The sequence below is a fragment of the Xiphophorus hellerii genome, chromosome 1 (assembly GCF_003331165.1).
Source record: "Xiphophorus hellerii strain 12219 chromosome 1, Xiphophorus_hellerii-4.1, whole genome shotgun sequence".
Taxonomy (NCBI): domain Eukaryota; kingdom Metazoa; phylum Chordata; class Actinopteri; order Cyprinodontiformes; family Poeciliidae; genus Xiphophorus; species Xiphophorus hellerii.
The window spans coordinates 21,238,749-21,266,719 of record NC_045672.1 but is presented as its reverse complement, the minus strand read 5'-3'; the positions used below and the strand labels follow the sequence as shown (position 1 = coordinate 21,266,719).

The following is a 27,971-nucleotide window of genomic DNA, read 5'->3' as shown; positions in this document are numbered from 1 at the left end:
AGCAGTTCTGAGCGTGCGCAGTCCGAGCAGAGCTTGACAACGGAAAACCCGAACTGCAATAACTTGTTGATTTAAAATAAAATTAGGTCGTCTTTTTTATGGTTAATAGCTGAAAATGAGGCCAATTGAAAAATGGAAAGAGACGGTTCGTGATCGGTAAGAAAGTCTAACCTTGTGTTTATTTTTTTTTACCCTGGTCTGAAACTAGGATGTAACGCTAGCTGGATAGCAACGGTGGTTGCTATGTAAACTAGTAGAAGCCAGCTAACATACATTAGCATCTAGCTATTTATCGAAGGCAAATGATGGACACCTTATATACTAGAAGTCTCTATTTATTGCCACAGATCTAGCTAGATTCTATACTCTTGTTTCTTCGCAATTATCTCACTGAAATGTTTCCTTTGTCAAAGCGTTTTCTTTGCATTTAATGTTTTCCCAAAAAATGTTGTCATTGGTTAATTACCACTGCAACTACACTAGAGAACTTTCTCATTCTCTGACCTTAAAAAGCTTATGTCCCTTCTTTCCGTTTTTTTAAAAAAAATTTCTAGCTTTAAAACTCACAACCCTTTTCACATTGTTGATGTCCTGATTTAATACAGTCCACGTTTTAACAATTTATTTAGACTTAGGAAACCCTGCTTTACATTTACATCTATCTTTTACCTACATGTTTTTGCATACAGTTTGCTTAGGGACTTTATACAATACAGGCTTTAAATGTTACCACATTTTCTGTCGTTTTATAAATATAGCTGTACAGTGTTGCATGTCATTCCATATGGTCTACAATATTTAAAAATAAAACATTACATGTTCTTAAACTGGAAGTTGAAAAATATGTCACACAACTAAAATAACTATAATACTGTCAGGTATTTAGGTATGCAAACATGCTCAGTTAGAGTTTTAAGTTATTATTACAGACTCGTTTTTTATTTTTGTTGGATTTTTTTTTTAATCATGGGAGCATTTTAAAAAAAATGTTCCCATGAGCATTTTTACTAATCAACCAATCATTAGAAAAAATGCTCATGGGAGGGGAGTAACAAATAGTTTATTCCCCTCCCGTATGACTGTTATACATCCTGCTTTTTCTCTGGATGTATAACAGCTTTAATCTCTCTGCAGGGCTGTGTGTTATCAGCTTTGTTTACATTGATGTTGCTTCTTTGTATGCACAAGATAAAAATAAGAAAAATACACTTATAAAACAACATTCTCAAGAGCTTTTAGGGGTCACTCTCAACATTAAAACTGCAATATGTGATTTTTACTGATAAATGACTCTGCGCATTGTTGCTAATCGACCAATCAATCTTGTGAAAACAAGCATTTCAAACAATTTTCTCTACTGCAGTGTTTATGACCTCGCCTTCAAGCCAGATGGCAGCCAAATTATAATGGCTGCAGGGCAACGTGTGCTGGTAAGGCTCACCTTTTATCTTTTCCTTGCGAGGGACATCTCTGCAGAATGCATTGCTGTAACAAATTATGGTTTCTGTTTCCAGGTCTGCGATGCCAAAGATGGGACAATTATTCAGCCTTTAAAAGGACACAGTGATACAGTGTACTGTGTGGCCTATGCCAGGGATGGTACTGAGCTGGTTTTCTGTTTGAATGCTTAGGACTTTCTGTATCTTATTCACCTTCATCTCATTAGGAACCATGTTTTTGTGCAGGTAAGAGGTTTGCCTCGGGGTCTGCAGACAAAAGCATTATCATTTGGACTTCTAAACTGGAGGGTATTTTAAGATATACGTAAGTGATTTTATTATTCTAATAATTTCTCCTTACTTTTCAAGAGTAATTGCATTATTTATATGTTTTTAATGTTGTTGTGTAGGGGTTAATGACTTAAGAAAGCCAATAAATATCTCTTCGATTCAGTTTGTTTATGCACCAACAATTCACAGATCATGTTCCAAAGACATAAGTATTATCTTTTAAAGCAAAACTAGGATATTTGGCAACAGCCTAATGACCTCTATCTCATTTTGTCAGATTGCAAACACAAACAGCACTGCTTTTATATGGATTTGGACAAGCTGACAAAATTCTTAATCTGCTAAATTTGTTGTGCATTTGCATTCACTTCTCTCTGATATTCCCAGATAAAATCCTGGTTAACCAACAGGATAGAAATTATTTTATAAGGTACTGTAAAAAAATGGGCCTGTCTACAAAATCCTTAGACAGGCCCAAAGGTGGAAAATCTCTGTCCATTGCACATTTGAGCCCACAGGTGGCGCTAAATGTATGCCCATCATCCCAAGGGATCAAGTATAGCTATATGGCCTTGAGAGGACCTTGGAATAATGTTTTCTCTTCCCACAATCAAGCCATACAATTCAGAAATGTTTGCCAAAGCGATATTTTAATTGTACTGAAAACTCCTCAAACCCACTATCCTCCACTATTCAGGAGGATAGTGATCCTCCTGAATTTTCTGTTTTAGCACAGTTCCCATCCCTTTTTATAACCTATAATGAATCAAGTTTCTGTTCACTCATTTAAAACTGAAAACTGGGTTGTGTTATCCAAGGAAAATGCAAGAAATGATTGTCTGTTAATATGGAAATATGTTTCTCTCACTGGCATACATATCCGTCATGAAGAACATTTCTTTTTGAATAAGACATAATTGTCCACTTTTACATCCTAGTGTACACTGTGTCTTCATTCCATTCACCTTTCTTTTTTTATTGACCTTATCTGCAGCCACAACGATGCAATCCAGTGTGTCGCCTACAACCCAATCACTCACCAACTTGCTTCCTGCTCATCTGGTGACTTTGGTGAGTGTCCAGTCAATCACATATTATGCATGAGATTGACTGGTTGATTAGAAGTTATTCTTCTTTGTGATATCTCAAGAAGAATCAAAAAGAGAGCATTATCTGTTCATATTTTTTAGGCCTGTGGTCCCCTGAACAAAAATCTGTAAACAAGAATAAAGTGAGTAGCAGAATAACATGCTGTGGGTAAGTTGTTTCTCGACTGTCATGAAACACTTTTTATCTTTTCATACAAAACATTGATGCTTCAACTTGAGTTTATTTAAACTTCAGGTGGACAAACGATGGGCAGTACCTCGCCCTCGGCATGATGAATGGTGTGGTGAGCATACGGAACAAGAATGGAGAGGAGAAGGTCAAGATAGAGCGTCCAGGAGGATCTTTATCCCCAATCTGGTCAATAGCGTGGAATCCATCCAGGTTAGTGATTCTTACTTACTGCATCATAACATCCATGAGAAATATTGATTCTTTTTTTTAAAAATTTCATCCATCCTGTGTTGTCCATGGTGTTAGCACTGTGGATTTATTGACTGTAAATTGCGTATTTTAAGCGAGGCCAGCAGGTGGCAGTAGTTGACATTAGAGTGGTTGAACTGTGAGTGAGATTATGATGCTTATTTGAAAGTGTCTCAGTTCTCTGCTTCCCCCTTTTGCCAAAACCAGGAGCCCTTCTCTGACTGGGTTCTTTGGAGAAAAATAAAGCAATACAAAAATAATGTGCAAAGTTAGTTTTAAGTGTCAGCGATGAAATACAACAGATGTATCATCAATGAAACAATCCATAAAGTATAATAGTTTGTTTAAAAATTAGCATGAGGTGTTTCTGGGAAGAAGTTGTGTTTTAAGCTGTAAGGGATTTAGTTGCCTTGGAACCAGACAGCGACACATTTGACAGGATGAATAGGTACATCCGCTTACCATGTCATATATTTCTTTGTAAGTACAAATGTGATTAAGATGAAACATAACAAAGCTTCCTGTTGCCTGCTTGTCATTTACAGGGGAAACCTTTAAAATGAAAATTGGCCTCTGTGGTTTTCAGTGTTGTCATTACTTAACCAACCAAAGCCGCTATCAGCTCAAAAGACTATACTTATCAGCACCAATGGCTAAGCTGTTTTTGCTTCACAGGGATGATCACGACACACTGGCTGTGGCAGACTGGGGTCAGAAACTCTCCTTCTACCAGCTCAGTGGGAAACAGGTGAACATCAGTAATTGTTGCTATAAATATTCTCTTCCCGAATACAACTTAATACCTCATATTTCTGACTTAAATTTTAAAATATTAAAATATACGTGCCGTATCAAATAATACTAACACTAGTAACTACATATAGTGAAGTCATTTTAATCAGCATAAATATTGACAGCAGAATGTATGCAACATGTTTTCAGCCACACTCTTGAAGGGGTTTGCTTCACGGTCCTCTTAAAGCTCTGGTTATTTTTGCTTGTACACCTTGTATACACTTCTTCCTTTTACTCAACTTTCCATTAAGATGCTTGGCTACAGCCAGCTTAATTAGGATTGACATTTTGAGGCTCATTCTCATTGCAGAGGATTTCTATGGTAATTGGCCATTTTTTATTGGTTTAATGGAATTTCTTAATAGTCTGACATACTGTATTTGGTTGTAAACCATTATAATCAATAGTAACAAAAATATATACTTAAAATCACTCAGTATGTAATCTTAGTTTCAGTTTTGGAAGTTAATGAGTGAACTAAGTCAATTTTTCTATAAAGTCTAATAAATTTAGATGCATTTGTACATACTATAAATTCAAATGGATTTAATGTTCTATCTTTACAGGACACCGGCTAGTCTGTAACTTATCAGAAATAACAGCTGACTTTTTAAAATATTGTAGGTGTAACCCTAGTAGGAGTGCACCGATTGAGGTTTTCTGGCTGATTGCAGTTTATCAATCTTTAAAAAACCTGGCTCTCCGATTCCGATTGTGGCCAATCATTTTTTTTTGTCTGAAATGTTGCTAGATATAACAGTTTCACCACACTGAGTTGGCAATAGTGAGGTGACTATTGACTGAAAACTTGCAGACATGACCTGGTGGGTGTGTATGGTGGTCAGTCAATCCTCTCTCACAGCAGGGCAAAAAGAGGACAGTATTGGTTTTTAGACTTCAGTTGAGGTAGATAAGACTGGTGGATAAGATCAGCTTCACATGTAGGAATCGGCCGATCACCAATTCCCCAAAATTGAGGAAATCGGGATTGAAAAATCAGCTTGAAGATAAATCAGCTTGCAGATAAATCGGTGCAGCCCTAAACCCCACAAAATATCCTTAACTGAGTTTAGAATCAGTTGTATTCTGACTGTCTGTTGAAACCCTGACAGTACACGGGAGGTGATCCTGCTATGCTTTATTGGCCTACTCATAATCACTGCTTCCTCTTCAATTCCCTGTGGGCAATATTGTAATTATAGACAAATCCGAACTGTTCATTTCTCTCTGGTATATCTGGAGCTTTTTCCATTGTTATCTCCCTATTTATCAGTTTAAATGAACATTCTGTTTTGATTACAACACTAGGGATCGCTCACAAAGAAAGAAAATAAGCAGCAGTTGTCAGGGAGTCCCCCTTTTTCCGCTCGGTGAGAAAAAACAGATGGATAGAATGGAGAGACCTGATATGATGCTGCACAAATGGACTTTGAACTCTAATACAATAGAGGCTTTTTTATCCACAGACGCTCTCTTTTTCTTTTTTCTTTTTTTTTGTCTTTCTTTTCATCAGATTCAAAGGGATAGTTGAATGTAGTGAGGACTTTGAAGTGTGCCGGCCCAGACAGTAGGAAGTGCTGGCTCAGGCCCCTGAGCAATAAATACAAGACATGCTTGTTTTATTCCTGTTTTTAATGTGCTCTTCTCTCTTTGTCGTCCTTAGGTTTTAAAAGAGAGAACTCTAAACTACGACCCTTGTTGCATCAGCTACTTCTCCAAGGGCGAGTACATTGTGATGGGTGGCTCAGACAAACAGGTGTCCCTCTATACTAAAGATGGTGTGCGGTTAGGAACTATTGGAGAGCATAAAGCATGGGTGTGGACATGCCGAGTTAAGCCCGACTCCAACTACGTGGTGGGTCCACATCACATTGTTCCATATATCTCAACGAAACCTCACCTTTCCATGCCCCTGAGTAGGAATGCATGTCGCAGAGAAAGCGATAAATATTTTTTCCAGTTGGGATAATACAGTTTTTAACTACACAGATACACAAGCTATTTCATTTTACAGTCACTCTTTTACAGCTTTTCCTCTCACTATATTTAACTGAAAGTGATGAGGCACACAGGAGAGAATTGGTTCCTGGCAGATTCTCGCAGCTCGGCAGTATAGAGGCTTTAACAACAGGAACATTTTCCCACTCCCTCAGTCTTTTCTTAGAGGTGTTAATAGGATGTACTGCTACATTGTTGTCTCTTATCTAGGTGTGCGGCTGCCAGGATGGGACCATCTATTGCTACCAACTAAACTTCACCACAGTTCACGGCCTCTACAAAGACCTCTACGCATATAGAGACAACATGACCAATGTCATCGTGCAGGACCTCATCACTGAGCAAAACCGTAAAGCTTTGCACCTGCATCATGCAGCTTAGTTTATGACTGAAGGGATGTTATGATGCTTTAGTAAATAATGGGTCGGGTGTCTTTTAGCGTCACATTGACCTGAATCAGTTGTGTAGAAATGGAATTACACTTTCACTACATTACTAGACTTTCTTCGGAGATTATTGCCATTCCATTTGAATAAAATAGTTTTGAATTGAACTGAAGGTAATTACCAACACAAGACTTTTCTTAAGTCTGGCTGGGCTCCTACACAGTCTGGAAAAGTTCAAATCTGATTTTTAAGTTTTTTTTAAGATTTCTAAGTCTTAAAAATCAGAGTCTATTGGAAAAACATAGAGTATGAAAAAACATTTGTTTTTACAGACTTTCCCATCCATCAATCTTCCACCAGGGTAGAAGGAGCCATATTTAAATCTGTAAAGTGTAACAAAAAGTCTAATTACATTTTCTGTTGATAAAGGACAAAATTCTCAAAATCAGAGTCTAGAAATCTTATAGGAACCCTGTTTTTTTTTTTAAGATTGTAGTTCTGGCTTTCAGACATTTTCTTAAAAGAAAACATACTTTTTTTTGTCTTAAAAGCAATTTCTATATTTCTTTTGAAAATGTTCTCTACCCATGTTCTTATGTTTCCTAGTGAGAATCAAGTGCCATGAGTTGGTAAAGAAAATCGCCATCTACAGAAACCGCCTGGCCATACAGCTACCCGAGAAGATCAACATTTGCACGGACGACTTATCCACCATGGAATACCGCATTACTGACAAAATCTGCAAAAAGTTTGAGTGCAACCTGCTGGTGGTTTGCTCCCAGCACGTCATTCTCTGTCAGGTCTGGAATCGTCTTTTTTTTTTTTTTCTTGAATTCATTAAAAACTCAGCAAAGCCCATCAAATGATTTTATTAAACTTGCTTTTGACCCACCTGTTTTGCATTTGGCTTCTTTCATAATGAAACCTTTCCTTCTTTAGTTTCTCTGCTAAATCCTTTTGACCCTTGCAGCTGTAGAAACATTAGGACGCCATTAAGATGATGAAGTCAGAATGAATTAGTGTTAAACCATTTACTCCAAACCTACGCAACCCAGGAATTGAATCGCTGCTTCTCCACGTTTCTGCCGAGCTCGCACGAGACCCCAGCTGTACTTGTGTTCCCATCTACATGGGCAACACGCGCCTCTCCCCCTTTTGCAACCCTCTTCAAACTGGATGGATAAAAAAAGGCAGTTTGAATGGATTGGAAAGGTTATCTTTTTTGTTTTGGGGGGTTCCTCTGTTTTTCGTCTGTGTTTGACAGCGTCTGGTGGGGCTGAGAAACAGCGCTGAGGTTATTTCCTTTTAAATTTGTCTTTGTGTGACAGGGGTGCTTTAGATCTCTCTATCGGACCTGCTTGTGTTTCATGCCCCAGACAGATCTTATTTCTTATATATGTTTCTGTGTATGCTTCTGGTAGATTATATCATTGTTTATCTTTGTAAAATTGCCTTCTGACATTGAAACACCCTTTGCCGTGTTTAAAAGAACAACATGCTGCAATTTATTGGACTTATATGAGTTTGTTTTGCTATGATTAATAGCCCATGAAATGATTGAGCTAAAACCGCAATTTTGCCATAATGAATCTTTTAGTCAGGACTGTATATGATTGTGGTTTCATATTACTTGTTATGCTCTGCACAGGAGAAAAGGCTCCAGTGCCTGTCTTTTGCCGGTGTCAAGGAAAAAGAATGGGTGATGGAATCTATGATTCGTTACATCAAAGTGATTGGTGGCCCGCCATGCAAAGAGGGTCTACTTGTGGGGTTAAAAAACGGAGCTGTGAGTACTTAAAGACAATGTATTCTCCTACAGGAACTCTGAAATGGTAACCATTCCCTTATGTCAATTCTCTAGGAATTTGGAGAAATGCAAAATTTACGATGTCTTGCAAAGATATCTGTGTAGCTTTGCTTTTGGTACAACAGCAAACTTCAATGTTTTTTTATTGGGATTTTATGTGATAGATTAACACAGAGTAGTCCATAATTATAAAGGAGGAAAAGTTTTGAAGATTTTTTTTGATAAATGAAAGTCTGAATGTGTTAGGCATTTGTATTTAGCGCCTCTCACGCAACACTTAATAGAAAGCCATTTTGGTGCTGTAGCAGCTGCAGTCTTTAGGTGTATGTCTATTCCATCTTCACACATGTAGAAAAGCTGAAATTTCTGCCTTTTTATCTTTGCAAAATAACTCAAACTCAGTCAGTTTGAAGAGAGGGCATGTGTGAACATCTGTGTTACATCATGTGTAATTTGCTGACCCTTTTATGGGATCATTTTAACAATTCTTTGAGAAACTGAAACGTTTTGTCTTGTAAAATGTAAAGTTTATAGCTGTTGTGAATCTGCAGGTATAAAAAGGAAATGAATTAAAATGATGCATCCTATCAACTTTGAAAAGCTTACTTGTCCTTCTGAACATTATCACTGCCATATTTCACCTTGGTTAAACAGTGTTCAGTGTTATGTGAAGGTCTGTGATCCAATTTAATTGGAAAACCTTCTTCCACATGTTTGTTGTGTTTTCTCCATGACTTCTGGGAAGCTGTAGAGTAAATTTCTTACATCTTCTATTAATTACAGTAGGTGATTAGTAAGGGAAATACTAAAATACTTGATTTTATTTAAGGATGTCAGACTAGAAGGTATTGAATACAGAACACTGCACACTTTCAGATCTTTATTTGTAAAAAAATATGAAACTTCTTTTCTCCCAGTTTGCACTGATTTGTGTTGGTCTATCATAGGACGCTGCAAATGTTACCCACCAAAAAGCCATTTTTGCCCTCAGTCCAGCTAAATAAGACACGTTTAGAGCCTGAAATTTTATGTGATATTTTAAAAAAAGACCACCTACGATTTTTCATAAAAATCTAAAAAAGGAAATACATTGCCATTTTTTAAAGAACCACATTTTTATTACTATTTTTAGTGTTTGAAATAAAGAAAAAAAGAGAATGAATAATATTTATACTAGTACTTTTTGTGTTGTTCTCATGTGAACATTGAATACAATTATTTCATAAAAAAATGGAAAAACAGCTAAAAACTGTATTTATTAGCACAGCTATTGCTATCATGACATATATATCACTTATAAGCAGTTATTAAGAGCTGTTGTGAAAGGCCCAAAAACCTTCCGGACCACAGTTTGCAAGTCCCTGTAAATCACAGCAAGCATTTCATCTGCTCATATTTTTTTTGTTCTGATTTTGTGATGTAGATCTTGAAGATATTTATCGACAACCCCTTTCCAATAACGCTGCTGAAGCTGTCGTTGTCAGTGCGCTGCCTGGACATGAGCGCGTCCCGCAAAAAGCTGGCTGTGGTGGATGAACGTAACACCCTCCTCGTCTATGACATCAAAAGCAAAGAACTACTTTTTCAGGTTTGTCAAAAGCAGTACGGAAAAACATCTCAAGGACAGCAAATCGAAAGGTTTCTGAACGGACTACGCAAAATCAGCTTGTCTAAAAAAAAAACAAACAAACATGGATGCATGTTAAGTTTTTGCAAGCAGCTCAGGGAGACTTTAATTTTGAAGTATGTCTTTCTGGCTCTTCTTTGTTTCTCAGTTGCCTCTACACCTTAACTTTCTCATATCCTATCATATTTTCTCTGTAGGAGCCTAATGCTAACAGTGTTGCCTGGAACACGCAGTGTGAGGACATGCTGTGCTTCTCTGGGAACGGCTACCTGAACATCAAGGCGAGCAACTTTCCTGTGCACCAGCAGAAAATGCAGGGCTTTATGGTTGGCTACAACGGCTCGAAAATATTCTGTCTCCACGTCTATTCCATGTCTGCTGTCGAGGTGCCTCAGGTGGGTTGTATTTTGTTGGCATGTTTTAATCTAGTTGTAGTGACGGTTTCCCCTTCAGTAAAAAAAGAGTTTTGTAGCACAACCTTGAGATAGTGGTCAAAATGTCCTGAAGGTTATTTGTTTTAGAAGAAATATTTCACTGCTTTGCAACTTTTACACATTTTCTCACATTGCGTCCTCAAGCTTCAAATTTTCTTATTGAGATTTTGTGTGTTAGACCAACCCAATAAGGTGGACATATATAGTTATGATAGTTTCATACAACTTTTCTTTAAGAACTTGAATATTGTGGCCTGCTCTGGTGTTCGGCCCATCTGAGCTAATACTTTATAATTTAGTACAACTTTTTTAGAGTTTGTCTCTACTAGCTTTTTTTTTGTTGCAGAAACGAGATTTGACAAGAAGCCTCTATTAACAACAATTTTCAAATCTTGCCACCGATTCCCTATTAGGTTAGGTCTAGACTTTGACTCTGTCATTGTAGATCTGGGTGTATGCTTAGTATCTTTTTTCAACTCAAAAGTGAATCTCCAGCAGTCTGAAGTCTAAGATAGAAAGATTTAGAGTGCATAATTTATGTTTTCCCATAAATTAAGCTAACCATAAATTATACAAGATTCTGACATATAAAATGTGCATCTTCATATCTCTTCCAGAGTTATTATGAGCATCTTTGCCACTTCACAGAACAGTTGGATTTGTACTTTGATTAAATTACACACAGGTAATTGCTGTGTACTAATTATGTGATTTATGATTGTAATTAGTTGCTCTCATCTTTACTTAGGGTTATCAAAGTAAAGGGGGATGAATACAAATTCAGATTTGTACTTATAAAGAACGTGTACAACTGCCTTACAAATCCTCTAACTTCCACTTGAGTATAGTGTTCGACTTTTTGTTGGTCTAAAGCATAAAATATCAATAAAAAAACATAAATATCAACAGAAAAAGTTGAAGGTTGTTATTTGTAGCATGACAAAATGTAAAACTCTTTGATACCATTACATTTATTCCTCTACCTTCCACTTCGGTTTATTGTTCTACTTTGTGTTGGTCTGAAGCATAAAATGTCAATAAAAAAAGTTGAAGATTGTAATTTGTAAGATGGAAAAATGTAAAACTCTCTGAGACTGTTACATTTTCTCTGCCCAGTCAGCACCCATGTACCAATACCTAGAGAAGAAGATGTTTAAGGAAGCTTATCAGATCGCCTGTCTCGGTGTGACAGACAGTGATTGGAGGGATTTAGCCACAGAAGCTCTGGAGGGACTTGACTTTGAAACCGCCAAGAAGGTGAGTCAGACACACCAGTTTAAGAAATGTGTCATTATCACACACAAGATTGCTACGTTTAGTTGAATCAGCAAAAAAAATATAAACAATAGCAGACATTCATGCCCGGCTTTTTTCAATGGAGTTTATCTCTGAAACATGGAAACAGATCTTTGGACTTTTTCCAAGGAGCAAAATAAACAGTGGAACAGTGTTTTAAATTTCTTGCTTCTCATTTTGTTCATTTTGGTTTGTATTTGTTAGAAATACACATCCATCACTATTTAAAAAAATAAATAAATCTCCAAGCATTTCACATATTTTAGTTTCATTAAAACAGAGATTTTCTTTGTGTTTGTTATGCTTAATTTGCAACACATGAGGATATCCTTAAATCACATCACCACATTTATACTTATTGTTATTATACTCAGTTTATAATTTACAGCTTTGTTTGAAATGAAAACAAAATTGAAGTCTTCTTTTTTTGGCATGAGCTGTTGTTTGTTGCCAGTGCTTAATGACAAGAAGATTTGCTTCATTTCAAATAATGCCAAGGTTTTTTTGTTCCATAAAACCCAAGTTGTTTAGTTAAGTTGTTGAGCTGTTTTAGACTGAATGTCAGAAGGTTTTTCAGGTGAGGAATTTAGAAAATAGTCTGTAGCTCACGAGGTTAATTACTCTCTAAAGAGGGCTTTTTGAAGAAGCTGAAGCTAGTGATGCATACAGAATTAATCTGATTATAAGAAAAAAATAATTTAATCACACTGTTTTTCCATTTTCAGGCCTTTATTAGAATAAGAGACCTGCGCTACCTGGAGCTGATCAGCAGCATTGAGGTAATGTCTGTTCATCAGAGGAAAGAAAAAAAAGTCATACATAAGTCATACATCAATGTCCTTCTCATCTTTGTCTTGTTTTCTCATGAAATTATACATTACCTTATTAAAATAGGTAATGTATAGCTACCTATTTGTGTTGAGTGAGCATTTTGGTCATGGTAATGCCACAAACTTTGTTGTATTATTTGAGGATAATATGGCATAGACCAGCACAATGTTGCATTATTGTGAATTAGAAATAGGAGGATGCATTCTTTTTTTTTTAAATGAACATCTGAAAAGCTGAATGTTGGGTCAGTATGCTATAGAATCACATTTTGATGAAGTCACAGATTCAAGTCTGTCCTTGTTTACATCATATCAGCGTTGAGCAATTAGAAAATCATTTTTATTTAGAAAGCAACTCAAGTTTAGTCAGATTGGCTGGAGAGTGTCCATAAAACTTACTTTTCCGTGTTCTCTGCAAAATCATTGTCTAGCCTTTGATTAGGCCATTCTAACACACGGAAATGTGCCTTGATCTAAATCATTCCTTTGTAGCTCTTTTTATAGTCACTGTCCTGCTGGAATTTCCTCTTCATTCTCAGATGTTTCAACATTGTCCTGTGATTAAGTTTATCCAACCTCTCATTAATTCTGACCAGCTTCTATGTCCCTTTTGAAGAAAAACAGCCCAAAGCATGATGGGCTGTGTCACCAAATTTACCACCATATTTAATTGTGAGAATGGGTTGTTCCGAGGGATGTGCTGTGCAGGTTTTCCATGATACATGCAGGGCTAATCATTTGCATGCAGGGCTAAAAGTTACAATTTACTCTCATGAGCATCCTCCGCCAGATGTTTGCTGTGTTCGCTACACAGCTTATGAGACGTTCAAAGCCTGCTTTAAGCTTCTTCACTTTATTCCTGCTGTGCTTCCTTGATCTTAATGATGGTGGTTGTTCGTTTATGTTGTCTAACAAAGTTCTAAGGCCTTTATTTAGCAGCTGGATTAATGCTAGCTTGCATCTGTGACACAAAATGTGAAAAAAAAATGCAAGGTTGTGAATATTTCTGTATTTCTAGCTGTTGTTGTGCAGATGTGTGACATGCAGTTGACTATTTGTCCGCGCACAGTTAATGTTGACTGATTTGTAGGAGAGGAAGAAGCGGGGCGAGAACGACAACGAGCTCTTCCTGGCAGACGTCTATGCCTTCCAGGGGAAATTCCGCGAGGCAGCTAAGCTCTACAAACGCGCCGGCCATGAATCCAAAGCTCTGAGCATGTACACCGACCTGCGCATGTTCGAGTACGCCAAGGTGATTGAAGCGTTTACTGACAAAGTCACAGCAAATTGCTTGCAACTCAGCTTTTTACAAATACAAACAAAAAAACCCTGTGAGGTACTGCAAGCTGTATGAGTTGAGAACATGTGGCTTTTCTTTATTATGTGGAAAAATGCCAAGTTGGGGCCCTGTGCCGTGTTCAGACAGGCCCCTTTAGCCGTCTGTCTTTCATCTCCTCATACATCACCGGAATTACATCATACATCATCTGATCATGGCACAGATGCCACACTTTTACACAAATACTCTGGGACAACACAAGGATGGCTCTCCTAAATGGTTATTATTTAAACAACATATAAATGTATATGCAAACTGAATATATATGTTCTGTTTTTGATTCTCCTGTGGCAGTGTTTTTTAACGTAGGTATTACATTTTACTTCTGAGGAAGATGACACAGCTATGACTTATTCATGTATATTTCTGCATGCATGTGTGTATCAGATTGTATCGGTGCGATGTGGCAGCTGTATATTTTTGTGGCTGTGTGGCCATCTGGCCGCGCAGCCTGTTTGTTTTAGGTAGGAAGGACACCGGAGGGAAAGGCCGAGGAGCTGCCTGATGTTTGTCGGATTCTCTTCCTCCTGCCTCAGACCTTTACAGCTTGAATGGTTTAGATGGTTTAGTCTGAGCAGGGTTTTTTGCTCTCTCTAAAGATTACTATTGAGATACTGAAAGTGACATTATTTTCTAATGGAAATAATATCCTGTCTGGCTTAGGTGGATAGAAATTGTATGTAGAATTATGCCCAATGAACCGTATTGTTGTTTGGTACTTTATATCTTCAAAGTTAATGTAGATCACAGGAATTTAAAATGATAAACCAACACTGCATGATTGTGAATTGGAGGGAAAGTTTTCTTTACAAATGAAAATTTGATAAGTCTGTTATATGTAATTCCTTCCATGAGTTAAAACTTTATAGAACCACCACTCTTCTTCACAGAATCTAAGACACAAATAAAAACAAATAAAGTATGTTTAAATTTGAATTTTAAATTTAATTTCATTGTAGCCCTGTGTAGCCTCTGTTGGAAGTTGAGTGTCTACCTCAGTCTCAAATACTTTGCAGCATATAACAAGTTTTCATCCAGCATCGCTTATATTTAGTTACATGCTCCGTTCCAATAATGTTTACCAGCCTTCCGGCCCTTTGCTGATGAGTAGCATCCCCATAGCATGATGCTGCCACTGCCTTCTGTTGTCATTATTAAAAAAACAAAACACAATAAAATAGTTTATGTAGATTAGTTCACATTGCTTTTTCTGATCAGTACTACTGAAATATTAATTTTATTTTTTTCAGGACACGATTCATTTTAAGGAAGCAAATTTAATATGTTTAACTGTTTTCACAATATTTAGCAATGATCATAATGGATAACTCAGCATTTCCATGTTACTTAAGTAATTTGATTTCTCTCTTTGCAGGAGTTTGTTGGTGCTACAGACCCACAGAGCTCAAAGTTACTAATAACGAAGCAGGCAGATTGGGCTAAATGCAGCAAGGAGCCACGAGCTGCAGCTGAAATGTACCTGTCAGCAGGAGAACATGCGAAAGCTATAGATATTATTGGAGAACACGGCTGGGCAGACATGTAAGTGCCTTTCACTTTAGGAGATATTTTTCCCCTGACATATCTTTATGTTATCAGTACACACATTTATTTGTTTATTTTTTGTACTAAAAAAAATACCTATTTTATCGTAGCTTCTAAGAGTTAGACAGTAGTACTTCATACTTACAAAGAAATATCCTGCTCATATTTCCAAAATTCAAAGCGTCGCAAGTATTCAGCATCCTGAAAGAAAGAAATGACAATCACGTTAAGTTACACTCACTTCTCTGTGTAGACAAATAGATCAATGGTGGCTGCTTCAGTCATCCTGCTGCCTCCATCTGACACGCTGTGCACGTGTTGCGATCCTCCTATGGTGCTACAGGTGGATCAGAGGGGCTCAGCACAGTCAGAGCTCTTTAACCTGAATCAGATTCAAGTTCGGACCCTGACTGATTAAAATTTGTTCCGGGGTCATGAGCATGATGCAGCAGGCGGCAAGCTGATGGTTTACCTGCACTCACCCTATCTGTGTACCTATTCCCCTCTTCTCGTGTAGGCTGATCGACATCGCCCGTAAGCTAGACAAGGCTGAGCGTGAACCGCTGGCGAAGTGTGCGATGCACTTTAAGAGGCTGAGACACCATGGCTATGCCTCAGAGACTTATTCCAAGATGGGGGACTTGAAGGCTTTGGTGCAGCTGCACGTGGAGACGAGACACTGGGAAGAGGTCTGAGACACTTATTCAGCTCATCAGGATGACTCACCGTATACAGAAAAGTCTTGAGAGAGTTGTCAGTTTGATTGAATTATGTACTGGGGGAAAGAATAGAGAAATAGATTTTTTTTCAGGTTTATTACCTTTCTCATCACATACATAGTAAATATGTGAATTAAAAAAACTAGGTTGCTCAGAAATGAAAATAATAAGTGCGCTTTACTACTATTGATTTGAACGCATGATGCACATGTCATCATAATCATTCAGTTTTCTTTTCTTGGTCTATTCCATACATACATACATGCTGTATATACGTACCTCTCATAGGTTCTGCTTGTATTTTTTACATTGTATTTTTATTGTATTTTGACTTAACTTATTATTTCAAAATACAAATGAAAATGACCTGAGAACTATACACATTCAAGTCTGAAAAATATAGCATATTTGGCAGGAAAAATGTTTATGAACCTCCCGCAATACAGTAACATAAAACAGTTGTTAATAAAGTGCTTCATGAGCCACAGAGTAAACTGTATTTTATGGCTTGTTTAGTTTGGCAGGGAACTCCAACAAATAGTTTGTCAGAATAACAGAGTAACCATGGCTGAATGCAAACAAGAAGACATGTCTGCCTGATTTCCTCATTTACTGACAAATGAAACCACAGACCCTCCAGAGCCGATCATCAAGATGCTGATTTCTCTGAATCCATGCCCACATTATGATGAGCCTGTGAGAAGTTCAAAACAATATGCTGCATCAGCTTGAAACTATACTCAACTTTCAATCATGCTCCTGCATCACAGCAGATCATGCTGCTCATAGGAAAAGAAAATACTGCATTTCTTTAATCCATCTGCAGTCTGTAATCAAATTAAAGGCAGTGCAGAGATGCATATGGATGATTTGCATTTGGAATCACTAGAGCCAAAAGCAAAACATCAAATCTCAAAGACATGGTTCTTGGAGTATTTCTTAATCCTCAGAAAGCGAGAAAGGAGAAAACATGAGGAGGGTGTCAGAGGTTTAGGGAACACTTTGGTTTTATGTGCTTCTCCCAGGGAGGTGGGCAACAAGGCAGCCAGACCACAACACAAACTTTGCTACATCATATGGATGCCATTTTTCTCTCAAGCAAAGTATTTTTAAATGACTTTGAGACCTCATTCAAAACTTTTCGCTCACACTCTTTGGTGTGAGCGATGTGTGTTTCTTGGCTCTCATTATGCCACAGGACATCGAGCTTAATTAGTCACTTTGTAAGGCAAATTTTTGCTCACTGGGCCCCACAGCAACTCTTTATTTCCTGTCATTCAAATAGCGATGCGGTTGTAGTTGTAACTGAGTGTTTAGCCGGCTTTGCTTGTACATTCCTCTTTGTTTTCAGTTAATTAATAATGTTGTAGAAATGTTTTGACTTGAGGTTAGGTGTGTTTTTTATGAAAAATGTACAGTAACTTGTTTTTCCCTAATGAGTTACAGCTGGGTCTTTACCTGCCCTAGGCCATTTAACCATGTTTTCTATCTTGTACCAACTAACTGAACACTGATGCTCTATTAACTGAAATGTTTCCTTTGTCCTCTCAACTGTCAATCATCCAGGCCTTCTCGCTGGTGGAGAAGCACCCACAGTTCAAATATGACGTCTTTGTGCCTTACGCCCAGTGGTTGGCTGAAAACGATCGCTTCGAGGAGGCACAGAAAGGTCAGAGCTCCAGCCTCACCTTTACCCAGTCGATTTGTTTCTGGAATACGATGCATGTATTACCGTCTTTTTAAAAACCCATGCCTCCAGGAATAGGTTTCTGTGAACATATAGAGCATACTTTTAGTTGGTCTACATATGGAAGTGATAAAACCTGCTGGGTTTGGACACAGACTTTTTTTCCCACAACTTCCTCAAGATTTTCCATATCCCCTGTAAAACATGATCCTCTTTGCCAGAGCAGGACACAGCTCGGCTGCCTGTTCAGTGAGTGACACGCATGCTTGCCTCTAATCACCAGTGCTACAAGCGGCTCTGATGATGATTACCAACTCTAACCATAGTCATAATCAGCTCATAGATTTATAATTATAATCTCAGCAGGCATATTTCCTCTCCTACATAATCTTCTTCTGCTCGTCTCTATGTGGGATTTATGACTGATTGTGTTTGGGCTTGCTTATAGGCAGGCGTCTAGGTAATTGTGTGCATTTTAGGGAGCTGTTGAGGCAGTATTGTGTTACCAGTGATTGTGATGTCTCAGTAGTCTCATACTCAATGCACTGGTGTTTTTTTGTCTGTGACAATCTTCTCATGGCTCAAAGTGCTAAAGTGCTTTAGTTGTTGTTTTTTGCGGCTTTTTATGGATAACAATTGAGCTCCAAAATGAAATAATGAGCGGTTATTGGCTCCACAGTAACAGCACACAAAATAAAACTGTTTGTGTGTTTTTTATTTCCATTTTTGAATAGTTGAATGAATTAATATGCCCAAGAGCGTCTGGTCTTGTCATGATGTCTTTCTTGAGTCTGACAAATTATCTAATGAGCTATTTTTCTTCACAGAAAAAGACTTGTCTTATTTGGATGCTGTTAGAAATCCCTGTGCTTATTAAATGTCATCATTTCAAATTCTTTGAATGGGAAACGATGCTGTCATTTTAGAGCAGTAGAGATGGGTTTCTAAAGCTCAAAAATGCCCCAAATAAGAGCCCCAATCCAAATGAATTTTAAAAAAGATGTTTAAGATGCTGGACAACAGTAAAACAGGCTAAGGAGATGGTGATATTAAAGGATATTTGCTTGAGTGCTGCAAAAAAAAAAAAGCAGTTTCCCAAAATTTTACTTTAAAGGATTCTGCAGAGATGGACCAAGAAATGGGTGTAGGATATTAGGAAAACACATGAAATGAAGGTATCAATGAATATTGTGAAGACACTGTGGATTATTTTAAGTAAACACATACAGTACTTAAACTAAATACATACAAATGCATAACTAACACTTAGCAGCAAACGCAGAACCCAGATAGCGTCTAGTCTATCTAGATACTGAAAAAAAACAATTGGACTCATTATTTCCACCTTAACAACATCTTATGTTTTTTTAGATGATTTCTGGTTACTTGTTGTTTTGACAATGAAACAATCTTGATGTAGCTTCTTAATGATTTGATTGCCCTCCTTTAAGCATCTTTATCGGCAATGAACGAAAAGCATTATCAAATGTTTTCTGGCATTGAGATACTGAACGCATAATCCTCAAATGCTTAACTAAGACTTGTCCTACTCTAAGTAGTTTGTTAAATTTGTGATTTCTTGCACTATCCTACTGTTGATTGGAATTGCCCAGTTGTCACCTAAATTTGTTCTGACTGGTGACCAACATAAATCCAGTTTTATCAAATCTATGGTTGCAGATAATGTAAGAGCTACCGGGTTGCACCGACAACATTTTTCCGTGTGGATGTCAATACAGAGAGAAGGAGATTCGAGGTTAGCTGTTTGTTCTACCAAAAAGGCGTTTGAAAACAAGACAGCGGAAGCTCACAGATGTAAGAAGTTAATAAAATAACAAAATGGGTTTTCATCTTTTTGAGCTTTCAACCTCTTTCTGCCAGCAGGATGATGAAATTTTTTGCAACCTTTTGGAAATCTCAGAGTTAAGGTAGCAGGAGAAAAAATACTTGGAAATCTTTTCATATACCTTATTGTATTATATTTTTAAATACATATTTAAAAGTATGGCCGGAATAAGTGTTTGCATGCAAACGAGAGTGGAAAGTTAACCACATTATCTGGTAGTTATAAGTTTCTGTTCATGTTTGTTTAACAGTAGACTTTATCTGTATTAGATGCTGATGCAGCTAGATGCTCTACCCCTTTGTCCTCAGATTATACAGCTAAGATATTATTTATCTTCGTGGACAAATAAATGGTTCTGTTAAGTGATAAACAAGCATATTGCTAACTTTATAGTAATATAACATGTAAGATAACATGCATTTCTGTTTGTCTCTAAAACCGAGCTCAAATTAGAAAATATGGAGCACAGTCTGCAGACTTGTCAGTTTGTGTTTGGTGTTTCTGTTAGGTGGGGGTTTGGGGTTTGTTGTCGCTAACAGTAACCAAAAGCAGCTGAATGTGATTTCTATCCAGTTAGGCTTTCTAATATATGTTTGCCAATAATGCATTTTGACCCTTGCAGTGCTTTGTGGGGGCAGGGTCACTGTTGAGGTCGACTCCTAAAAGCTGCTTCTAATTACCCAGTGATAGGAACACAGAGACTAATCTCATGTTTATTTGGACCTAAAAGTAGAAGTGCTTTGGTGTTCGGCAATATTTTAAGAACCGCCTTCATAACTGGACTGATCTGCAGCTAGTCCTTTCATATACAAAATGAGAATCACATTATAAACACTTTATCTATTATCTGGTAAATACATCACGTTTGACATTTATTCACAGTGCCTCGCGCATCATAACATTTATTTGTCACATTAAAACTACCAAATTAGCTGTATTTCATTGGGACCTTGTGCAATAATAGACCAACAGAAAGTATTGTATATTGTTTTCAGAGAAAGGAAAAATACTTCAAATTCTTTCACAAATAAAAATCTGAAAAGTGTTTACATAAAGAGACAGGAAGAGCATAAGAGAAGGAGAGAAGAAGCTCACTAACTTTGGAGCATCAGCAGAGAGCCATAGCTCAGTTGGGAGAATCTATTGATAAGACAACTGTTGGGTTTCTGCTTCACATGATGGAATGGGACCAAAACTTAAACTTTTTACCTCTACATGCAAAACATCACGTGTGGTAGGAAACAGCTCAGCATCCTGAATATACCAACCCCTCTGTAAAATATGGTGGTAGCAGCATCATACTGTTGAAGGCTTTTTTAAAAAACTGCAACAGGGAAGCTGTCTGAGTTTATAAAGAGAGGGATTTTAAATACAGTAATATCCGTCTATTAGAGGCTTTAAAAAGACTGATTTTCAGGTCCAACGTTCCAGTAGGACACAGAACCAAAGCATACAGCCAAAACTGCAATACAAGAGATTAAAAAAAAACAAACAACACATCCATTTGTTTGACTAATCTCGTCACAGTCAAGACTTAAATCCAACTGAGAATGTGTGGTATGACTTGAAAATGGCTTCTCATAAGATGCTGTATATCCAGAGCTAGTTTTGCAAAGAAGGCAGAAAACATTTTTAGCTAGAAGAAATGGATCTGCGATTGAGGTGAAAGGTGCATCTCACGGGCTGAAGCACAAATGCATGAAAAAAAGGTGCCATACTTTAAATTTGTATAAGAAATCACAACAAAATAAAAAATATCACATAAAATCCTAATGGAAAACATTGAAGTTTGTGGTTGTAATGTCACTTAACTGTAGCAGTTATATGTACCTCTGCCAAGCATTAATGGGGAGGAATATAAAACCTTTCCAATTATTGCTTTCCTGATGTGTGAAATGGTTGCTTGGAACACCAGTAAAAAACGTAACATGGTGTTTCTCTATAACTCAACTGTATGAAGTGTTGCTTCATTAAATTGGCTTTTGAAGACTCATAGGAGCAGCTGACTGTTGATCTTTTCCTACTTGTCAGCATTTCACAAGGCCGGGCGTCAGAATGAAGCAGTAAAAGTCCTGGAGCAGCTTACCCACAATGCAGTGGTGGAGAACAGGTTCAACGACGCAGGCTACTATTACTGGATGCTGTCTATGCAGTGTTTGGACATTGCCCGAGGTGAGGAACATCAACAATGAAGTCTTAAAAACCTTTTTTTTTTTTTTTTGCCATGAAGTTTCACCTTCTTACAATTTTGTTTATCGGAACCAGAAAACGAAGAGCAGAAAAAGGAAATGCTGGAGAAGTTTGAGAGCTTTCAGCATCTTGCTGAGCTTTATTACGTCTATAGCTCCATTCAGCGTTACACGGTGAGACTCTAGAACTTTAACTTTTTAATTCTGCTTTACTCAAAGACGGAAAGACTAGGACCTAAGTGAGTAGCTGTCAAATTTAAACTCTTTAGTACCAGAAATAGTACCTACAATGTGGTTAGAGACCTATTTTTGTTAATTTATACGTGACTTACGATTTCACACACAGAGAATAGGTCTGGCTTTGCGAGATTATGTCAATCCACAGAATGATTCAGCTTTAAATGGAAATTAAGATAAGCACAGAGAGTGTCAGGCGAAGCGAACAAAAGAGAAAATAGAAGGCATTAAGTTGAGGTTACAGTTCACTAAAGGGAAATATCCCACCCATTATTGGACTTTTAAAACCCCCTGACCTCTGACGCTAAGGTAAAAAGCTCCTTTATGGAACAACATGACAACCTCCTGAGTGGCCTTCTCCTGCCCCCCAGGCCTTATATGCCTCAAGACAACACAGTTCCTGCTTATAAGCGTTTTGTGTGTGTGCGTGACCTGGCCTGTGTCAGTGCTCAGTTTGTTGTTTCAGCTCCTTCGTTCTGTCTCTCCGCCATGGTCACACCCTCGCAACAACAGAGGCATCTCTGTGATCCAGACCAGAGCAGGAAAACCTCTATTTATCACGCTAACTCTCCCAGACAGGCGCTATAGATTTAAAGTTATCAACTCTTGGGGATGAAATGCTTTTAGTGACGGCTTTAGAAAATTCATCTTTGCCTTCCAGGGCACTCCGAGGACGGATAAGACGCAGCAGCGGGTTAGGCTGCTTTAGGACAGGTTGAAAGATTATAGAAATAAGAGTGGGAGTAAAAGAAATGGAGCTTTTAAAATAGTTATCAGATATTTCGGTTATTTTTAATGCATACCACCTTCATCTCTCATTATAAATATTTTTTCTATCTTTAGGATGAACCTTTTAGTTCCCACATGCCAGAGACAATCTTCAGCCTCTGCAGGTTCCTGCTGAACAACCTCACCAAGGATGTACTTCCAGGGATTTCTAAAGTGTATCCTTGAAACGAAAGTAGATTTAACACACCAAGATGTTGCAGTAGGGTGGACTTTACCTCTTTGGTACAACAAATCGCTCCAAAGTCAACACTGGCTGGCAGCAGCGGTGACAAAGCAGAGGAAAAGAGATAAAAGTTGGGAGAGAACGGAAGTGTTGGCGCCACAGCAGAGACCACTCTGCTGCTGAGGGAAAGAAAAGCCGTGATGACGGGGAGGAGGCGATGCTACCAAGAGGCACATAGTTGGTTTTCTAAACAAGTGGTTTGATTACTGAACTCTGTGCACACTTCACTGTTCATAAACTCAATGAACAATAAGTTTTAATTTGAACAAACAGATTTCACCCCGCTAAAAAGCGCACAGAGCAACCCATCTAGGAGCTGGCATGAGGAAGGAAAGCAGGGCCTTGGAAGAGGAAATCCACCCCAGCAGCTGGGATCCTCTGTGGCTGAACCGAACTGTTCCGACAACTTTGAAGTGAGATTTATGAACTTAGCGGGAAGGTGTTGGACGTTGGTGTGAGCTGTTTGACACAGTGTTGCAAATAACCGCCCCAGCCCCCCGAACTAAACACTTTACACAATAGAAGGACGTGTGTTTATCAGGAGTAGCAGAGCTGGGTGTGTAGGAGGAGCTGGAGAGGAATAGTGTCCCGATATAGAGCTGTTGCCTCTGCAGCTGATTGACCTGTGCTTTGCACTCACAGAGCTGCTCTCCACAATCTGTTTTTATATAATTACTAATTGTTAGCAGTTCTGTTCAGACTCTCTGCCAAATGTGGGTGATGTAATTTATTTATTTATTTTTTGCTACTACTTTAAGGATCTGATTCACCAAGAAACGAACTAGTCACCAGATTTGGCTGATTTTTACATTTGACTGACCACGACCAATGATTGGGAGATCAAAGATCTTTTTCCAATCTGGTGCCTCTCAATCATTAAAAAGTTTATTTATTGCCATAATTTAATTTTAAAAAATAAACCTATGATAGATCCATTACACACAGAGTGATATAATTAAAGGTTTTTAAAAGATTTTAATCATGTTGTCGATGGTTTCAAATGTTGAAATTTAAGTGCAGAGCTGTGGAAAACTCTCCTTCACACACCATGTGGCATCGTCTCTGTTCATAATATTAATCGTGATGTTCACAGAAAGGCTCCTTAAATCCCACTTAGAATAACATTAATGACCTGCATTTTGAAGTGTGCCAATGAAGCAAAACAAAAAGATGCGCTTGTATTGTAAAAGAGTAGATTAAATTTGCTGTTTTTCTCTTTTACAAGTTCCTCTTGTAAATATTTTACTGTATTTTTGACTTGCTGGTGATGCAGAGAGAAGTCTCTGCTACCAAATCATCTCTTAAGAAATCATTCATTTATTTATTTTGCTTAAAATGTTAAATATTTGTTTCTATTTACAGCCAGTCAGTTAGAATTGCTGCCAGCTTGTCAGATCTTCACAAAATTGGTTATCAGACATCTCTCTGATCAGTGTATCCCTACATGTTGTGGCACAAAAGCCTTAACCTGACTGTTAGCAACACCTTGTTTGCTCTGGCCAAGGAGAGTTGCAAACTGGGAGCGTATAAATTGGCCAGATATTCCTACGAGAAGCTGCAGGAGCTTCACATTCCCTCACGCTTAGTGGAGTCCATAGAGCTGGGCAGCCTCACAATCCACTCCAAGCCCTTCCACGACAGCGAGGTATGTTGAAGACTTCAATTAAAATCCCTGTCCTGTTACCTGTTGGGTAAAGGTTTCATGCTTCCTGCAGGACTTTATTGAGGACATGATGTGCTACCGGTGCTCCACAAACAACCCGCTTCTGAACAGCAGGGGCAGCGTGTGCATCAACTGCAGGCAGCCTTTCATCTACTCCGCTTCGTCATACGGTCAGTGATTCAAACATGCAATGTGTTAACAGTAATGTGAGATTTATTGTGTCGTTGTTTTTCATTGTTTTGCATATGTTGTTTGACACAGAGGTGCTGCCTCTGGTGCAGTTCTACCTGGGGGAGGGAATCAGTGATGAGGAAGCTCTGTCCCTCATCGACCTGGAGGTTCCTCACACAGAAGATTGCAAAGCACGAGGCCCCAACGTGGGCAGCGGTGGTATCCTTTCATCTTCAGCTTATTATCATATCTGCACACAAAGTGACAGATTGTTCACTTGATGTATATGAATTATTAAGTGCTCATTCTGCAGCTGCCCTTACAAACAGCACACCTCCTCTAATTGAAGCACATGGCTCTCCTCTGTCTTGTGATGGTCCTTAGAAGCTGTTTAGTCTGCACTGGCCTTGATTTTGTGCTTGTGGGTAAGCTGTCAGAACTAAGTCATCTTAGTCCTCGCGCTAATAGGGTTAGTGAGGCTCTCCCGTCTCATCTTAATGACACTAACTCTCGAAGAGCCATAGGCACAGCCCTGCTGTGGGGATTAACCTGCATTAGCCAACAGACTCTCAAGGGCACCGAGGTGTGTTGTGTTCCTCCAAGGCCGTGAAGTGACTGACAGGCACAACTTAAACACATTGTCTCCCAGAACTCGCTTTCAGATATCAGTTTATCTGGAGCTTTCCTGTTTTGCAGGTATCATTGTGGAAGACATTTGTAAAAACGTAAAAGGTTATTTGCTCTTCATTGATGCCAAGCAGACCTGGAGGCTTTGAGGATAGACGACGAGTTGGATCATACAGACGACGATCCGTTTTCAGCCAAAATGAGCTTCGAGGTAAGAAAAGAAAGGACAAAATAGATGAGGTGATTAATATTCTGCCAGCTGGGTGAGCCAGCTGGAGACAGTGAAAAGACGGAGGCCGTAAGAGGATGTGTTTGTGTTCATCTGTGTGTCCGAACAGCAAGGGGGCTCCACCTTTGTCCCCGTCAAGGTGAGCCGTTCAGTGCTGCGCTCCATGAGCAGAAGGGACGTCCTGATCAAACGCTGGCCCAAGCCGCTCAAATGGGAATACTTCCGCTCCCTGCTGCCGGATGTGAGCATCACCATGTGCCCCAGCTGCTTCAAGGTACTGCATTTACATATCCAGTGCTGCAGCTCTTGATAAAATGGTTTTAACTGGCTGACACAGATTTTCTATTTAGTTGAGATCTGACTAGACCATCCGGAGTTTGGCCAATTGCAATTGTTTTAATTATTATGACCTAAACATGAACAAGAGAAAAAAAAGTGCTGCAGTGTCTTGAGGAAGTGGTAGTTTTAAATCCAAATGAAATTTAAGCGATTTTCCTTTTTATTCATCAATAATAGAAGTTTTATTTAACTCAAAAAGTCTATCAAATTGAAAACTCTTGCTTGATGTGGGGGGGGTTTTGGGCTGAAAATGTTGTGATTTCTTCATTTTGATCAATATAATAAACAGAGAGAAAAAAAATGTTTTTGTAGTTGACTTGTGGATCATCATAATTGTCTGATTTCAATCTCTAGATTGATGGTTGATCTGCTGCTCCTTCTTTCTTGTTTTCTAACGTTTTCTTTTTTTCTTGCAGATGTTTCACAGTGAAGACTATGAGATCCTTTTGCTGCAGCACAACTGCTGTCCTTACTGCCGCCGACCCATTGATGAACCCAACTGATCAGCACTATATTAAATTTATCCAACATTTCACTTATTGCAGTAATTCTTTTTATGGTAAATACCTCATTAGTAAATAGTAAGACCTCCAAGTACAATCAGGCATTTTAACACAATAATTCAACAGGACCTGTTATGATAAATCATATAAAAAGGAAAGGAAAAAAGATTTATCCACTGACACTTTCAATTTGCATTGAATGATTAGTTGAAAGATGCAATTTAATAATGCATTCCATTTTTACTCAGAAGTGGAAGGGTCTCTGGTGGGACTTAAAAATGTCATTAAAAGTGTTACACTTAAAATTTAATTCACATTTAGTTTTGGGGACTTAAAATCTTCCTAAACACCAGATTGAAAAATCTGTTGTGCGATACTTTTTCTTGTTAAACCTTACAGTCGCACTCAATACTTCTTTTAGTGAGGTTTCTCCGTGTTTGGGGGTACACAATGGAGTTTGCTAGTAGTAATTAACTTGTCGACTAATCACATAAATTGGTAAGTGATACTCGTTAAGAACAAGGTCGTCAAGGTCAGGGTAAGGCTTTAGAGGTCAGTGAAGCACAGCATGAATACCCACAATCACCAGTTTTGTTTCACTGCCGTCCCCTTAAGTTCACACATAGAGATCTCAAAACCGTCTTCAGTTAATCACAAATGGTCTTAAAAAACTCACCTTTTCTACATCACAGTTCATTCATATCTATTTTTAAATAACATCATCAAAATTTCCTGTGACCATTAAAGGCAGTACAAGTACACAGACAGTTTGAGAACCTTTCATTTATTTTACTTTTTATTTTCAGGAAAATTAGAAAATAATCATTTAGGAGGTATAACTTGTAGTTTTTTGTAAAGATATAGCTGAGTTACGTAAATTTGTTGTTCTAAATTTCAGGAAGCAGAGGTAATACATGTTGTGTTTGGGAATAAAGGTACTTTGTGTACAGTGTAAGATATATAAAAAAAAATTGAGAAACATCTCTTTTTTACTGTGTTGTGCATGTTATAACACAAAGATCTGTGTATTTCCTGAGCTTGTGTACAGATTGTATCAACTATAATAAAATATTCTGGCTTTCATATGACTGTTATCCATTTTACAAGGGAAAAATTAGTGATTTTAACTGCCTTCTCTTTTTGTTTGAACTTTGGGATTTGTGTTTGTGTAAGAGCTGTTATGAGCAGTATAACCCGCTGATTTTGATTACACTCAACACTATAAGTGGAGCTCTCCGCCTTGCAGTGGTTAAGGATTAAGCTTTTTACAGATGCAAATAAGTTGGATTGCTGCAGAAATTTCATTTGTAGTCCGTCCACTCCGAACGGCTGAAATTCCAAACCGTTCCTCCGCCTCCCCTCCCACTCGGTCCTCTCAGCTAATTCTCATGCAGCGCTGATGCACATGACAGTAATTAATGGGTTTATTTAA

At 38.1% G+C, this 27,971-nt stretch overlaps 1 protein-coding gene across 1 annotated transcript; it reads left to right on the top strand.

Moving 5' to 3' along the window:
• The first annotated feature begins 15 nt into the window (after positions 1 to 15).
• Positions 16 to 27,622, top strand: ift122 (intraflagellar transport 122 homolog (Chlamydomonas)). Its single transcript, XM_032558360.1, has 29 exons — positions 16 to 156; positions 1,364 to 1,430; positions 1,515 to 1,599; positions 1,686 to 1,764; positions 2,725 to 2,801; positions 2,921 to 2,987; positions 3,075 to 3,221; positions 3,936 to 4,008; positions 5,719 to 5,910; positions 6,264 to 6,402; positions 7,046 to 7,239; positions 8,088 to 8,225; positions 9,670 to 9,834; positions 10,071 to 10,268; positions 11,424 to 11,564; positions 12,329 to 12,382; positions 13,524 to 13,685; positions 15,148 to 15,314; positions 15,835 to 16,006; positions 17,603 to 17,705; positions 21,601 to 21,741; positions 21,835 to 21,932; positions 22,839 to 22,939; positions 24,487 to 24,652; positions 24,723 to 24,840; positions 24,932 to 25,060; positions 25,603 to 25,679; positions 25,807 to 25,971; positions 26,453 to 27,622. The coding sequence occupies exons 1-29, from the start codon at positions 116 to 118 to the stop codon at positions 26,537 to 26,539; spliced, it is 3,543 nt and encodes a 1,180-aa protein (XP_032414251.1). The 5' UTR covers positions 16 to 115; the 3' UTR covers positions 26,540 to 27,622.
• The last annotated feature ends 349 nt before the right edge of the window (positions 27,623 to 27,971 follow it).